Source organism: Lynx rufus, unplaced genomic scaffold (genome assembly GCF_022079265.1).
Source record: "Lynx rufus isolate CCGP_SWC_20201006 ecotype Redwood Valley unplaced genomic scaffold, mLynRuf1.p SCAF_24, whole genome shotgun sequence".
Lineage (NCBI taxonomy): Eukaryota > Metazoa > Chordata > Mammalia > Carnivora > Felidae > Lynx > Lynx rufus.
The window spans coordinates 8,398,892-8,415,445 of NW_025814839.1; the positions used below are offsets into that span (position 1 = coordinate 8,398,892).

The window sequence follows — 16,554 nt, forward strand, 5'->3', positions numbered from 1 at the left end:
TTTTAACACTGTAGATCAGTGACTTCTTCTGAACGCACCCTTTGTCCTTTCCTGGTAAAGCAAGAAGAGTGAGGAATAGCGGAGTACCACGGACACTCACGTTCCTCCCCAGAGTGTCAGTCTAGTGCTCAGCGAGTGCCCAACACAAAGCTTTGTATTTACTCTAAGATGCCCTTCTCCTTTTACGTTTTCACCTCTGTGAAATCAGGACTTGCCGTTTACAAGGGCATCGTAAAATTGGCAGCATTTTTAAATGTTACCCAAAGTAACGGTGCTTCTTACGATCAATGGTATTTTTAATTAAATGAAACTATGTATTTGTTCACTGAAGGCAAAAATGAATTAATGGCCTGGGAATGAGAACATTAATGAGAAGCTTGAATAGATTACCAAGAGGAAGACTGCAGGAAATAAGCCACTTTGTTGTTGTTGTTGTTGTTTAACCTGTTTGGCGTTCACCGAGCATTTAAATCCGTGAATTTATGTCTTCTACAAAATTTAGAAAGTTTTCGGTCATTACTTCTTCAGATATTTTTTTTCTGCGCTCATCCCCTCCCCTCCTGGGACTCCAGTGATGTCAAAGTCAGACCTTCGGATACTGTCCATCAGCCACTGATGCTATATGTTCCTTTTCTTCCCTAAACTTTTTGTTCTTCAGACTGCATATAAGTATCCATTTAATTTCAGGTTCATGGCCGCCTTCTTTCTTCTGGCATCCCCATGTTCCTGCTGAGTCCCTTCAGTGAATTTTTTATTTCAGATATTTTTAGTTCAAAATTTCCACTTAGATCTCTTTCTCTGTTCAGAACATCATTCTCTCTTACCATTTTTACCTTTACTCCTTGGAATGTAGTCACAGTAGCTGCTTTGAAAGTCATTGATGATTCCCCAAGTCTGGGTTGTTTTTTCCCATGAGAGTGGGTCACATTTTCCTGGGTGTGTGTGTGTGTTTGCAGGGGTGGGGTGGGGGGTATGTCAAGTAATTTAGGACTATATCCTGGACATTTGGAGTGTTACGTTGTGTCTGCTTTGGATCCTATTGTATAATCCTCTGGAGAATGTTAAGATTCTTGTTTTCAATAGGCAGCCGTCCTGGTTAAGTTCAGACTGGAAGTTCTGTCTCCTGTGGGTGGATATTCAAGTGTCCACTCAATTTTCAAAGGTTTTTTTTTATGCGGCTCTCGCTCTGTCCCACACATATGCCACCCAGCTCCCCAGGGGTTAGTCTGAGATGGTAGCGGTCTTTTACTTTTTTAAGTTGAAATATTGGTTGACATATAATGTTGTATTAGTTTCACGTGTACAACATGGTGATCAGCCGTTTTATCCACCTATCCATTATCAGCAGAATAAGGGTAGTTACCATCTATTACCATACAATATTTTTATAACATTCTGGACTGTATTCCCTTTGCTGTACTTTTCATCTCTGTGACTTATTTATTTTATAACTGGGATTCTGTATCCTCTTAGTCTCCTTCACCGTTTTGCTCATCCTCCCAACCTCCCTTTGCTCCAGCAGCCACGAGTTCATTCTCCGTATTTATGAGTCTGTTTCTGTTTTTGGTTTGATCTCTTGTTTTGTTTTTTAGGTTCCATATCTGTGACATCATATGGTATTTGTCTTTTTCTCTTTGACTTATTTCAGGTAGTATAATACCTTCTAGGTCCATGCATGTTGTAGGAGGAGAGACTTCGTTTTTTGTGGCTGAGTAGTGTTGCATTGTATATACACACTACGTCTTTATCCATCCACCAACAGACACTTAAGTTGCTTCCGTATCTTGGCTCTTGTAAATAATGCTGCAGTGAACATGGGGATGCCATGCATCTTTTCAAATTAGTGGTTTTGTTTTCTTTGGGTAAATAACCAGTGATGGAATTTTGAATATTTTTTTAATGTTTGTATTAATTTTTGAGACAGAGTGAGACAGAGCATTGAGCGGGGGAGGGGCAGAGAGAGAGGGGACAACAGAATCTGAAGCAGGCTCCAGGCTCCGAGCTGTCAGCACAGAGCCCGACGTGGGGCTCGATCTCACAACCATGAGATCATGACCTGACCCAAAATCAAGAGTCAGGTGTTTATTTTTTTTTTTCAACGTTTATTTTATTTTTGGGACAGAGAGAGACAGAGCATGAACGGGGGAGGGGCAGAGAGAGAGGGAGACACAGAATCGGAAACAGGCTCCAGGCTCCGAGCCATCAGCCCAGAGCCTGACGCGGGGCTCGAACTCACGGACCGCGAGATCGTGACCTGGCTGAAGTCGGACGCTTAACCGACTGCGCCACCCAGGCGCCCCAAGAGTCAGGTGTTTAATCGAGTGAGCCACCCAGGCACCCCCCTTGTTATTTCTCTTCGATACTAGCCATTCTAACTGGCATGAGGTCGTATCTCATTGTGGTTTTGATTTGCATTTCCCTGATGATGAGTGGTGTTGAGCATCTTGTCATGTGTCTGTTGGTCACCTCTGTCCTCAGGAAAAAATGTCTATTCAGCTCCTCTGGAGATGGCAGCGGTTTAAATCTTAGTTGAGATCGCACAGCCTTTGCTCTGCTGATTTGGATCTCACCTGCGCAGCTCAGAGATGAGCCTGGGATTCACGTCTGTGTAAGAGGCTTTCCTTTAGTGCCCTCCTCTCTTCAGCCCTGCACTCTCCAGCCTTCTAGGTGCTCCTTGCCCTTGGGCCTCTCACCGGAAGAGGGGGTTTCTTACCGGCCTGCTTTGCTACCACCGTGCAACCCTGTGGCTAGAGTCTGCCTTTGGGGCAAAGCAACAGAGAAAAGAGGGAGAAATCCCCACAAAGAACTTCCCCCCCAACAACACACACATTGTTTGGACTGCAGGGGCCCCTTTCCGTGGTTCTTCAGGAAGGTGGTGGGATTTTTCTGGAGCTTTAGCTCCTGTTGCACGTGCAGCTCTGCTCTTGGAGCTCACGCCTGAGGCATGGCTGTGAGCAAGAGGGCCCCCACGTGATCACTGCCTCCGCAGCCCAGCGTCTCGAGTTGACTCTCCGGAGTCTTCGGGTGTTTGGTGTTTGTGTTGCATCCAGAGGTTTTGGTTGTAGTTCAGCAGGAGACAGAGGTGGTAATGGGCTTTAGTTCCTCTTGGCCAGAACCAGAACTCCCATCTTCTCTTCAGTGACTTCAATAAAATAGTTGGCAGTCAGGGGCTGTGTTGAATGAGGCCCCTTCCCATTCTGTCTGTTGTTCTCAGTCTTCTCATCGGTGACCTGCTCATTCCCCGCCATGAAACCGGGGATCTGGAACAGAGCAGCTCATCAGTGCTCTGCAGGGAGGATCTAAATAGGATGTGGTGGTGAGGGCCTAGGTCAGGTTGGTAGTGGGTTGTCAAGGCAACAGTACTGCACCAACAATTCCCACTGCTTTTTTCTCCCTGTAATCTCAAGATTATTTAAATTTTTAGCAGCTTTATTGAGATAAAATTCACATGCCTACAACTCACCAGTTTAAACTGTACAATTGAGTGTAACATCCACAAGGTTGTGCGACCATCACCATCATCCCCATCTGTTTGGGACATTTCCTATAAATGGAATCCTATAAAATGTGACCCGTCGTGACTGGCTTCTTCCACTTGGCATAGTTATTTCCGAGATAAACGTGTGTTGTAGCATGAATCACTACTTTATTCCTTTTTATGGACGGACAGTATTCATTGTGTGAGTATGCCACATTATTCATTCATCAGTTAATGAACATCTGGGTTATTTCCACTTTCTGACTATTATGAAGACTGCTGTCGTCATTCAGGTACAAATTTTTGTGTAGACGTAGGTTTTCAGTTTTCTTGGATATATACTTAGGAGTGGAGTTCCTGGCTTATATGGTAACCCAACGTTTACCCGTCTCGGGAACTTAGACGCCTTTTTTGAAAGTGACTGCGCCATTTCACATCCCCACTGGCAGTCGGTGATGGTTCTCATTTCTCCACCGCCCGGCCCGTACTTACTCTGGTCTCTAATTACAGCGTAACGGGTATGAGGGGTGGCTCGTTGTCATTTTGATTTTCATTCTCCCGGTGGCTGATGATGTTGAACACCCTTTCATTTGCTTTTTGGCCTCATCGGATAAATGTCCATTCAGATCCTTGGCCCATTTTTTAGCTGGGTTGTCTTTTTATTGATTGAGTTGTAAGAGTCTTTCATAGATTACAGATACCAATCCTTTATCAGATAGGATTTGTAAGTATTTGCTCCTAATGTGTGGGTTGTCCCTCCACTCTCTCAGTGGCATCCTTTGAAACACAATCATTTTTAATTTGAGTGAAGTTCAGTGTATCTGTTTTTTTCTGTCACCAGTGCTGTTGGTGTCTTATTGAAGAAGCCATTTCCTAGCCCAGGATCACCACGATTTACTCTTCTGTTTTCTCTAAAGAGGTTTTCTAGTTTGGGCTGCTACAGTAAGGTCTCCAATGCATTTGGAGTTGATTTTTGTATGTTGTGAGGTAGGAGTAGTCTGGCCTCATTCTCTCACATGTGGATGCCCTGGTGTCCCAGCACCATCTGTTGAAAAGACTGTTCTTTCCCCCATTGAACTGTCTCAGTACCATTGTTGAAAATCAACTGACCATAAAATAGGTTATTCCGAGTGTACTCATCTGATTAAAATTTAAAATCTACAAGGACATTAACGTAAGCTAAATATTTCCATGTTTCCAGTTTGGGATCTTGTGCCGTATTATTTGGGCGTTCTGTGTATCACCATTACTGCTCACAGACCTCTTCAGGGCCATCCAGTGCTGGCCCAGCTGAGGAACGAGGGCCAGAAAGGTTGAGTGCTCATTCCACGGGTCCTACTGCTCTTCGTGGACACCGTAAGGGGGGGCTCTAAACCCCAGAGACATACAGCTTTTAACACGCAGAGCTCTGAGCCGACCCTGGAGTTGGATCATTAAACTGGCTAGTTCTACTTTAACACTGCGTGTTCTTCTAGTTGCTGTTTCAAGTGAATCGTTCACCAGAGGCCATCAGTGGTATATAGACAAAGCGATTCATTTTGGCATATAAGGTTGTATGTAAGGTCCTCTCTAATAGCCCAAGTTCAGTGAGACAAAACAGAATCCTGTGATTTCTTTAAAAAAAAAAAAAAAATTGCCTCTTTGCAGAATAACCTATATATAAAATAAACACACACACACACACTTCCATTTTAAAGGTTTCTTATTTGTCCTGTCTATTTTCTGGATAGAAATCCAGCTTTAGGTCAGGTCCTTCTAAATGAAACTGCTGAGCCAGAGTCTGAATAGGCTTCATCTCTGCCATCAGCTACGGCTTGCCTTATTATCATACAGGACTATTTAATCCAAACCAATGGGAAGCGAGCCCCCCCCCCCCCCCGCCCCAGTCAGAGAGTCTCGGAGCTTACTTCTGGCCCTGACAAATAGGAAGTTGTGGTGCCCTGCTCCCTGCTGTCAGCGAGCGAGCGGGGAGCGGGGCGTAAATGTTGTGTTTGCTCCATCTGTAAGTGTTAGAATAAGTTATTCAGAGCTCTTAGCACAGGACCAACCAGAGTGGGCCTCCCTCCCCGTTCCAGCACGTTTTCCTGCCCATCAGATGGATGCTCCTCTGCTGGAGTCTTTGGAAGGTTCTGGTGTCTTTTATTTTAATTGGCGGGCGAGAGCCGACTCCTACGGCGCGATTTTCATTAGAGAGGGGCTGGAGCGAGGGAGTGTTGGAACAGCCCTCCAAACCCAACCATGAATATTAAACATAACACAATTACAGCTTTCGGACCAATTATTTTTCTTTTCAACGGGCAAAGTTGATGAAATACTCGCAGGATAGGAATTCACAATATCTACCGTTGGCTTCTTTTTGTCCCTGGCGTCGGTGGGCTTGGCGTTATGTTGTGCCCGTTTGTGGTGCTACCTGTGTCCCAGCATCAAGTCTTTGGTTGGAGCGCTGAATTTGCCAAGGCAGGCAGTTCAGGGCGGGGTGGCTCCGTCAGGCGTTCGAGGCAGACCCCACTCGCCCCGTGGGAACGTGAATGGCTCACGCGGACTCTGCCATTTCTGTCTGTCGACAAGAATGCAGAGGATGCCTCTCCCGGGAGATGTCCTATACCTGCTTTTCCTTTTTTCCTTGGGGGGGGGGTGGTGGTTCAAGTCCGTCTTGGCCGTTCTTGTTTTCCTTAGTGATGTAAAATATGCAAATGCTGCATCTTTTGGTGTATTTGTTTATTTTGTTTGGAGCCATCCATGCTGGTATCTAAATACAATAGGAAAACAGATGGCAAACTTTGAACTTCTGGACCGAATTTGTGTTTGCCTTTGTCTTCCTAACAGCCAAACTGTAAATTATGGAGTATAAATATTCAACAGAGGAGCTCTTTATGAAAATCACCACGGTGAAATGGACCCCTATTAACCAGATATCCGCTGACAAGTACTGGGGCTGGAATCTTCCTCTTCACGTTGCGGTTGGTGAGCGGTGCAGCTGTCGCCTGCTGCCAGCCTGCCTTTTCCAGGGGGTCCACCTTTTCTCACAGATGCCTCAAGTGGCTCTAAATGCTGATGGAGGGAGACCTTTGTCTCCCAAGTCTGCTCCACGCTGTCTGCATCTCGGGTCCAGACCCCGCGCCAGGGAGGGGGGCCCGCGGGGCGCGCCATAGTCAGAGAGTGTGAGGTGGTTCCAGGCCCTCGCCGGTGTGCCAGGAGTACGGATTTCTAAACTCCAGGTTTATGTACAGGAGCGTGCGTGAGACACGGCACGGTTTGAACAGGAACAGCGTGCCTGTGCGGCCACCGCCCAGCCTACCCAGTGCCCCCGTCGTGAACGAGTCTGCTTCGCAAACAGCATGATGGTGCCCGCGACTAGAGGGAGCGGGCACCTTTACTTCGTCCCGCTGTCTCCACTCCTCCCCGCCTAACTGCTGTTACGCATTCAAGTGCGTCCTTCCAGCATCTTACACTCTCTCACCTAAACAGGTAACCTGCACGGTCAGAAGCACGATACAGTGGGAGAAGCGACGTTTCTGGGCACTTCTCTTCCCGAGCAGCCTGGTCCTCCTCCTCGGTCAGCGTTCTCCGGAGGGGTCTGTACGCACATGCGCGGAGACGTTCTCCCCCCCCCCGCCCCATGTCACACCATTGGCCCCGCGCCCTCCGTGTGTAGCAGTGGCTTGGTGACAACTCCCCTCCCGTGGTAGAGACCGGGCACAGCCACCGTGTGGCTGCACCGGCAGTGCCCGAGCGAAGGCTGTCCGTGTCCATTCACATTCGTGCCTACTCCACGGCGGCCCGTGGCTCCCGCCACCCTGCTTGGCGTTTGAGAGGTGATGCGTCTTTCCCTCAGGTTGAAGGCCTTTTGTCTTCTGCACTTGCCCACTTTAGTAAGATACTCTTCAGTATGTCATTCTCACTTTGATGAGTGCCGAGCGTGAGCATGCGTGCCCTTCGTGAATGCTAGAAACACGCCCGCCACTTACTATTCAAATATTGCCTCTTTGCAGTATGCTTTGTTTTCTCCGTCTGGAACTTCTTTTGGACACAGGCTGAACTGTCCCCTTCTATCATTTGTGTCTCCTAATCCGTTGGTCACATTTTTTATTTATGTGCACTCCATTCTAGGTCATCTTTCAGATTTATCGTCTAATCCACAAAGTCTTCCAGCCTATCTAATGAATTTAATTTCAGGGGCTGTGTTTTCATTTACAGAAGTTTTACATAAGAATTTTTTTTAAGTTTACTTATTTCGAGGGGCGCTTGAGTGGCTCAGTCTGTGAAGCATCAGTCTCAGTGCTGACAGCCTGGAGCCTGCTTCAGATTCTGTGTCGCCCTTTCTCTGCCCCTCCCCCACTCATGCCCTGTCTCTCTCAAAAATAAACATTAAAAAAAATTTGAGAGAGTGAGTGAGAGCAGAGAGAGAAGAAAAGACAAAGACTCCCAAGTCGGCTCTGTGCTTTCAGCCCAGGGGTTTGAGCCCCACGAACCATGAGGTCATGACCTGAGCCGAACCCAAGAGTCGGATGCTTACCTGAGCCACCCAGGCACCCCTCGTTTATAGAACTGTGACTTTTGTGTGTGTGTGTAAAGCAGGAATCTATTCCCACCCCCTTTGGGTGGGCCCGAGTCTTACCTTCTTGCCGCTGTGTTTTGGGAAGCTCCAACCCTACCCGTAGTTCCTGAGGTTGGCACCTGGCAACAGACTCACCCCACCCCACATGCATGCCGGCAACTGAGACACCGAGCAGTACATTTTCAGGGGTGTAATTTATCCGGCAGTATTAAGTGACTTTCAGTGGGAGGGTCAGGAAATTGTCTGAAACAGAAACCCCATCTTCTAAAAACCGTGCTAATGGCCTTGTGTGGCCATGTGTATTTGTGTACGTATATTAGGTACAGCCTAGATAAAATTCCTAGCAGCAAAACTGCTGGGTCAGAAGCGAAGTATATTGTTGCTGGATATTGCCAGAACACTCCCCGAAGAGGGGTCTGTGCTCACATCGGGCGTGTGTAAGTGCGTGTCTATCCAGGTGTCTCCAGCGTGGAGGGTCTCACGGGGTGGATTACCAAACTTGATCTCTGCTGGGTAGACAGGTAACCGGTGGTATCAAACTGTAGTTCTAGTTCTTAATTTCTCTCGTTACCAGTGAACACATCTCACACATGTTTAAAAGCCATTAGTAATTTCCTGTTTTTTCTTAGCTTTTATTTTAATTTTGGGTTGCCCATCTTTACTTTCAATTTGAAGGAATTTTTTTTTTTTTACAAGAAATTAGCCATTCCTCTCTGATGCATACATTTTCCCCAGTTTATCATTTGCCTCGACTTTGATTTTTCCCCCCTCTGTGGGAAAAATTTCAATACTTTTATCAATATTTTTGACGTCTGGGTTTATGTGTTTAGAAGGGCCTTCCCTATTCTGAATATTCTTGGCTGTTAATTATGTTGAACTCTTTGAGCCACCTGTAATTTATTTTGATGCAGTGTATATGGTAGAGATCCAAGTTGAGAGAGTTAATTGCTCTCTTAAGTGGGATCTTTGATTACATTTTTAAAACCAGTGGTTGGTTTTAAGACAGCTATTGATTTTGACGTATTAATTTCATTTGATTCTGAGTTATTACTGAATTATCTTTGGCTGTCATCTCTAATTTGTCCCCTTCTCATTTTGTCTTTTATCTAATCAGGTCTGGTTTTGTTTTTTTTTTTTTAATGTTTATTTTTGAGAGGGTGCAAGTGGGGGAGGGGGACGGAGGGTCCCAGCGGGCTCCGGAGAGAGCCTGACGCGGGGCTCAAACTCACGAGCCTCGGGATCGTGACCTGAGCCACCCAGATGCCCCTAATTGTGTCTGTTATTAAACAATGTGAAGTATTGGTAAAAACGGATCGTCGTTTTTTAAAGCCTTCGTTAGAAGGAAGTGTTCTGTCTCCTCGAATTTCTTTTCAGTGCTCGTGGAAACGACTGTGTGGCTTTCCCCATTCGTTGTAGTCACGGGGTGAACTGCAGTAGATTCCTCGACAGGTTCTGCTTGTGGGTAGCACATGGCTCTGGACCCTGCTGTACTGTCTTGAGGTCCGGCATTGACCCAGACCCAGTGCCGCCTCTCACACTGGGCCGATCGGCAGGGTCTGGGTGATGACAGGATGCCGGCCTCACATCAAGATCGGGGAAGCGGTTTGCTCCTTCTTGTGCTGGGGAGCCACGTGCGCGGCCCCAGGGGGCCTTCCCTCCAGGGTGTGCCTGTGTCGCCCGCTTGTTCCAGGGACCGTTGGCTCCCTTGAGAGCTTTCCCCGTCTGCTCATTGTTACTTTTTCTATCCTCGGGGGTCAGTTTGGGTAATTCCCAGGAGATTGAAGAAAATCGGCTCAAACCTGAGTACATAGTGACTCAAGAAACCATTATTAAAAAAAAAAAAAATCTCCAAAAAAAATTAGGTCCATGTAGGTTTTTCCTGTCCAGGCAAGTTTTATCAGACACTTACTAAACTGTCTCCATCATTATAAAGCTTTTCATGCTGCAGTCCACCTCTCATCCGTAGCACATACTGAGTTGTAGGTACTCGGTGATCCATTTGGAGCCCTTCTTGCTCCTTGGTGGGTTCTTCCCACATGCAGTCTGTGACTTCGCAAAGCCATCTTCTCGAGCCACGCTGGAGTGTTTCATGCATCCCTCTGTGTGCTCCCCTCACAGTCCTTCCAGTATTTTGCCACATCCCTTTCTTTTCAAGAGATCCACAGGTAGCAGATTTGGGGTCCTTTTCTGTTAAAAAAAAAATTATGCCTTCAAACTCGGTAGGTCCACGAGGTATAGAATTTTTGGTTCAAACTAATGTTCCTCAGAACTCTGCATACCATTGATCTGGTGCACATGCTCATAACTGGGAGTTGAGGACCCAGCAGCTTTCAGATCCTCTCTGCCCACCACTTGTCTAGACCACACTTACCATGCTAGCATTAGCTGGGTCTGGCCTCCTGCTAGGCACTGGGTCTTTTACTTTTTGACTTGTAGCAGCGAGGCGTTAAGTTCACCTGTACTGAAATTTTGCCCCGTGGCTTTTATTTCAGGAACCGTGTTGGTGTTTTGCCAGATAAGGGATCTGTCTCGTTTATCCATGTGTGGAAATGCAGCATATACTTAAACAGTCATTTTTTTTTAACATTTTTTAAAACTTATTTTTGAGAGAGAGGCAGAACACTAGCAGGGTAAGAGCACAGAGAGGGAGACACAGAATCCGAAGCAGGCTCCAGGCCTGAGCTGTCAGCATAGAGCCCAACACCAGGCTCGAACCCAGGAACCGTGAGATCATGACCTGAGCCAAAATCAAGAGTCGGACGCTTAACCGACTGAGCCACCCAGGCACCCCAAGCAGAGTCATTTTTAAAGAGGTTCTTAAATTCACATTATTACAAGGCAAGTAATTATTGTGGGACTTCAGATGAGTGGCAGCCAAGTGTCCACATATTCTTATCGTGATTTTATTACGCTTCGTCAACTACAGACACATTGCTTTCCAAATTTCGACAAGAAGGTGATAAAATTTAAAAGTCAAGTTAAATTCAACCCCAGAAAAGTGTCATTTTCCCAACCGGGTAAGAGTTTGGGTTGCAGACGAGTGTGGCCGGTTTAACAGAATTTGGCGGTACCAGCAAAACCCCTGGGCTGGGCGGTACACTTACCACTGGGTCAGCCTCCTCAGTCCGGTGTGGTCAGAGTTGAGCTTTCCTGTGTGTGGACTCCCGCTCAGGGCAGGTGTCTTCCCTGTTGAGCAGAGAAAGCATGTGTGATGGGTCAGCTGATACAGTTGTCTTGAGTCTATTTGTTCTGGGGGCTTTTAAATCATTCTGATTAGACAGTTGTGGGTACTGTAAACTCGTTCATTTCTGTTGCACCCTAGCATCCTATGACCATGTACTAATAAGGAGGTAAAAGTTCTGTATCAGTATGAAGATACTGGCACACAACGGTTTTGTTTGTTTTTTTTTAATGTTCTGGCACAAGATTGTTGGGCATCGACCAGCACAACCAAGGATGAACCTGTCATTTCGGGCCTTAACACGAATCCCATTTCTCTTCTCTGTGCTTCTCTCGGGCCTTCCAGGGTGAGGATCCATGACTTCCGCACTGACAAAATCGCCCTGTCGCTCTCCGCCCACCAACTGGGCGTCTCTGCAGTGCAGATGGACGACTGGAAAATCGTCAGTGGAGGCGAAGAAGGCCTGGTCTCGGTGTGGGACTATCGGATGAACCAGAAGCTATGGGAGGTGCATTCCAGGTAACTGAACGGAACAGGAGCCGTAGGGGTAGCAGGCCGCCTCTGAGCCAGTTCCTTGTGTCACCACACCGTCCTCAGCGTAACCGAGGAGCTGGCTGCGGTCAGTTCCTCTCTCCATTTCTCGGGCGAGGAACCTGAGACCCAGAGACGGCGCTGGTCACTGGAGAGGTAGTTCTACTCACGCCGTTAAAGCTGCCGTGATGTACACCCAGCCGGGGTAGGCAAGGCCTGCTGGGAGTCCCCAGCCGCATCCTCCAGTCTGGAGTCCCAACATGCGGGACCTTGACTGTCCACTTCTTGGACCTGCTTTCCACTGTTTAGAAGGGCCCTAGGACTGCAAGTAGTCAGGCTTCAGCGAAGGAGGGAGCAGTGTGGCCTTTCATTATCCCAAGTGTAGGTGGGGGGCCTCACGGATGTAGGCAGATAACGTTAAGGATGCCTAACAGGTAGAGGCAGCCGTGCCTGGAGCTGACTTGAGGCCGTCCCCCTCTTGCCTGGGGAAGGGGCTCTCCCTCCCCCCTTACCCTGCCACAGCCACCTGGCCCTACATGCCACCAGTTGGGGGCAGGGAAAGAGGACAGCCTTCTTCCCAGCTGGCCCAGCACCACTGTGAAGGCACATTCTGCAACGTGGACTGGGAGAAGAAGAGGAAGAAACACACAGATGCTGAGCCCACAAATAGAAATTTCAAGTCCTAGTAAGAGAAGGCAGTACAGTCCAGGCCCGGTACCAGCGGTGGCAAGGTTAGAACAGGAATTGGCTGCTTCTTAAAAGACAGGGGTGGCTAGTGCTTGCTCCCTCCGGCAGCTTCTATCAGACTACACCGTCTGGCTCTGTCCAGCCCTGTCTTAGCAAACAGGTGCAAAAGCCCTTTTCCTGCTTTCTGTGGTGATACGAAGAGTTGCCACCAGGTGGTGCCGAAAGGCAACTAAACGTCCTCTATGGTGGCACCTTAGGAGGAGGAAGCCCTTTTATTGCTTGGACAAGCCGGGTCAGCCTCTCCTACTAGCACAGCTCACTGCAGCTGGGGCCCTGGGGGGCTGCCACCCTCCCGTCCCGCTTTCCAGCAGCAGCGCCGCCTGTTCACTAGGGCTGGACTCCAGCAAAATCTCGTTTTCTCTCCCGGAAGAGCTGTGTTCCCTTTGACGTACCATTCAAGCGAAGCCACAGTCAGTGAGGTCTTCCCCAGCCGTGTCCTGTCCCGGCACTTGCCTCCCTAACTCACTTGTAACTGTACAAGCAGTCCTCGCCGCTGGTTAGTGGCTTGGGCCACCTGGCAAGGTCCCCATGTCCACCAGTGAAGGGCTGGGCCCCACTCTTCAGTGTCCTACCTGGAGCTCTTGTGCTCACCAGGTCCTCGCCTGCCTTGCGTGCAGCCCGTCTGGGTCCTCTCGAGCCTCTGGTCCGGCCCCGCGGTACAGCAGAGCCTCTCCCTCCACACTCAGCCCGCTCTCCCTTGGCCCCACCTCGCCGGGCCCCTAGTGAAGTCTCCCAGACATGTTTACTTCTGGTTGGTGCCCCGAATCCTGGACTGGCGGGGCCAGGTTCAGATTCCCCTGGACTTTTGATACTGAAAAGAGAATGCTCTGTTCCGGCCAAGAAGCCAGCCCCTGCTCGGCCTGCACAGAGTTTCCCTCATCTCTGCCTTTCTGCAAGGGCCTGGCTGATGGGCTCAGTGCTGAATGAAGCCTCTGTCCCATCCTTGGGGTTTGTGACATCTTTCATGCTCTAGAAACCTTGGTTTCATTTTGGGGGAATGCACTCTTACATTCTTAGCTAGTTAGGAAACCTCTGATAGCAGGTTCCCGATTGCATTGGACATCCTTGACATCCTGTGGCTCCTGGCTTGGAGCTGTGACCAAGGCACTGGATAGAAGTGTTTAGAATGAACAAAAGCCTTTACTCCATCCGTCGGTTTCAAGCTACTGTTGCAAAATTTTGCAGCACAAGAGCACAGAGAGTCCAACTATCAGTTGTAGCCCTCTCAAACGTAGGAGGAGGGCGCCTTTGATGGATCAGCCCCACACCCTGCAGAGGGGGAGCCTGGTGAACCTGTCCAGGGCTGGCCAGCCAGAAATGGGGCTGTTCTCTACCACGTGCTGCTAAAATCCTTCACGTCAAAACATACCAAGTTGGGTGGCCGGCCAGGAGACATAGGGGGCACCCGGACTTGTTAACAGCAGTGCCCATAGTACAGAACCAAGGCCAGTCTCTGCCCCCGTTGGGGGCCCAGGTTCGTCCCCTGTTCATGAGAAGCTTGGTAGAGGGTTCTAGAGCCCCTGTACTCTGAACTTCCGGACGTAGAGGGGGCCCAGCTTGGGGGGGCTTCCCTTTACCAGGCGCTCTCCGTTGTGTTCCAGGCACCCCGTCCGCCACCTGTCCTTCAACAGCCACAGCCTCATCACGGCCAACGTGCCCTACGAGAGGGTGGTGCGCAACACTGACCTGGACTTCACGGCCCACAGGAGGTCAGTGCGTGGGGCTGGCTTTGTCGGGGCTCAGAACAGAGCATCTTGGCTTGACTGTGTTACTAGGATCCCTGGGCCACCTCATCCCCCCAGGGTCACCTCGTACCCCGTCAGGTACGGCCATTGTTTTCACAGAAGCTGCGAACTTACGCGGCCGTGCAGCGAAGTGTGCGCATCGCGATGCTCCCGCCGTGGTTACGCTCCCGGTGACGGTGGCAAAGCCCCTTCCTCCTGCTCCATCTGCTGGGGGACTCCCCGTTCCCAACGAGGGAGAGACCCCCGTGCAGGTGGCTCGGGTGACTGCTGGCCTCCCCTCCGTCAGACGCGGCGGCTCACCTGTCTCCGGTCCCGGGACTGCGTGTCCGCCACGCTGTCGGCCCGAAGGACGGGAGCGTTCACGGGGACCGTCCCGACGCATGCTGTCTGTGCTTCCTCTAGGCACCGCGGGCTGATCCACGCCTACGAGTTCGCGGTGGACCGGCTGGCCTTGCAGAGCACGCTGCCCGTCTGCCGTTCGTCCGCGGACCCCACGGCCGGCCACGGCTATGCCCTCGCGCTCGCCTTCCCCCAGGACCGGAGTTAGGCGCGAGCCTCCCTGCGGAGCGGGGAGAAAAGCGGGAAGAACCACGCCTGCCGGATTTGGAAACTCCCGGGGGGAAGAACACGACCCCCGGGTGTACTCGTCTGACCCCACACATGCCTCGGCTGCCTTTGCCTTCCTCTGCGGCCTGTTCGTTTTTCTGTAGCTGCCTGTGGAAAGCGGGAGCCTGTCACGGCTTGTCTCGTCTGTTTTCTGGGCGCTCTGGTCCTCCTCTGGGGCTTTCTTACCACTCACGCTGCACCTCCTTCCCACGCCCCTCCACGTCCACCCTGGCCCCATCCGGGCCCCTCTGTCCGGATACCGTGTGGACCTCCCCCCGCGTCTGCACACTACAGTCCAGGGCCCTGCTCACCTGCTGCCGCCATCGTTCCGGTCTTCAAGCCCTTTCTCCAGGGGCAGGGGGAGGGGAGGTGCCTGAGCTGACACGGCCCCACCTCCCCTGGACCCGAGAGCACATACTCACTCGGGCTGGTCTGTGATGCCACCACCCGGTGTAGACTTGGGATCACAGGCCTGCTTCCTCCCTAGTTCTTAACCATGATTCATAATTATATATTTATACAATTGCATTAAGGACTCTGTGGTCTGCTCTTTTGTCCACAACCTGTGATACAAAGTAGATTATTTTCTACATGTGTGTTGCATAAACAGCCATCCTCCACGCAGGATGGAAGGGGAAGAGCTGGCGGAGAAACCGCTACCCTAAACCACGGCGCTACAGCAGGGCAACACCTGGGGGGGCACGAGTATGATAAACAGCCCCCATTTCCGAGGGAGGGGGAGGCCGAGCGGTCACCTTACAAAGGATGGAGACTGTGCAGCAGCAACCGCCCGATGTCCCTTCAAAACAGCAAAGCAGAAACTGAGAGGACCACGAAGGGAAAGTCCATCCCCAGAGCGAGTGATCAATAAGGGCTCCGAGGATTTACTTGGCGGAATTTACAAGCGTGATCCAATACGCGTATGTAGTTTGGGGCCTCTTTAAATACCCGTAGACCATGCACGGCACCTGAGTCCGTGTGAGGACCACAAAGGATGATCCCATCCAGGCCAAATTCCATGACCCCCAATGCAGTAAAATTAGATAAGTGAAATACGTCCACCTGGAAATTCCAAATACGCCATAATTGGTTTAAAGAAAAATGGAAATATGAACTCCCTAGACCAGGGTGACCATGACTGCACTGAACATCAAAAACCCCAGGACGAGGCCAGGGTGGACAGAAGCTGTGGCTTGAGTAGAAAACACAACAGGCCAAGATAAATGGATAGCTGTCACCTCAGAGAGAGACCTCAAAGGAGGGTGTTAAGCAAAGATTAAAAAACACATTGATGGGACAGAAAGCCAATAAATAGTAAAGTTTATCACAATGCCGGAAACCCCACGCTTGTACCATTTTACGCTGGACCAGCTTTTTTGAAAAGCCAAAATATACAAGTCTTGATTAAAAAAAAAAAAAGGCACAAGGGGCTTTTCAGGGCGACAACCTGCCCACGCTGACCCAAGAGAAAGGGACGCTTTCCTACTGTACACGGGAGCAGAAAATTGGGACACGTGTGCCATTATGGAGAGCCCCGGCCCTTCTGAGTTGTGAAGGTTTCAGTGTTTTCAGATGAATTCGGTCCACGTTAAAAACCGACGTGCAACTAGATAGGACGGGGGAACCGGGAAAAGCCCCGCCTGGGAATCCTCACTCAACCCGCAGGGTGACGCTGGCTTTCAGACCGCCTTCCTGGGCAGGAGCTTCG

The 16,554-nt window shown here is 49.7% G+C and overlaps 1 protein-coding gene and 1 long non-coding RNA gene across 2 annotated transcripts in view; one reads left to right on the forward strand and one right to left on the reverse strand.

Annotated features, from left to right (window-relative positions):
• Nucleotides 1–15,374, forward strand: part of FBXW8 (F-box and WD repeat domain containing 8) — a 122,077-nt gene extending 106,703 nt beyond the window's left edge. The window contains exons 9-11 of the mRNA XM_047088004.1: nucleotides 11,563–11,736; nucleotides 14,097–14,204; nucleotides 14,643–15,374. Of these exons, the coding sequence (XP_046943960.1) occupies nucleotides 11,563–11,736; nucleotides 14,097–14,204; nucleotides 14,643–14,787 (427 nt within the window). The 3' untranslated portion in view covers nucleotides 14,788–15,374. The remainder of the gene's footprint in view (nucleotides 1–11,562; nucleotides 11,737–14,096; nucleotides 14,205–14,642) is intronic.
• LOC124518179 (uncharacterized) lies at nucleotides 8,645–14,647 on the reverse strand. The gene is made up of 3 exons (XR_006963633.1): nucleotides 14,541–14,647; nucleotides 11,141–11,222; nucleotides 8,645–10,223 (listed from the first exon to the last, which is right to left on the reverse strand). It is a non-coding gene; the product is annotated as an uncharacterized LOC124518179 (long non-coding RNA).
• Nucleotides 15,375–16,554: the final 1,180 nt, after the last annotated feature.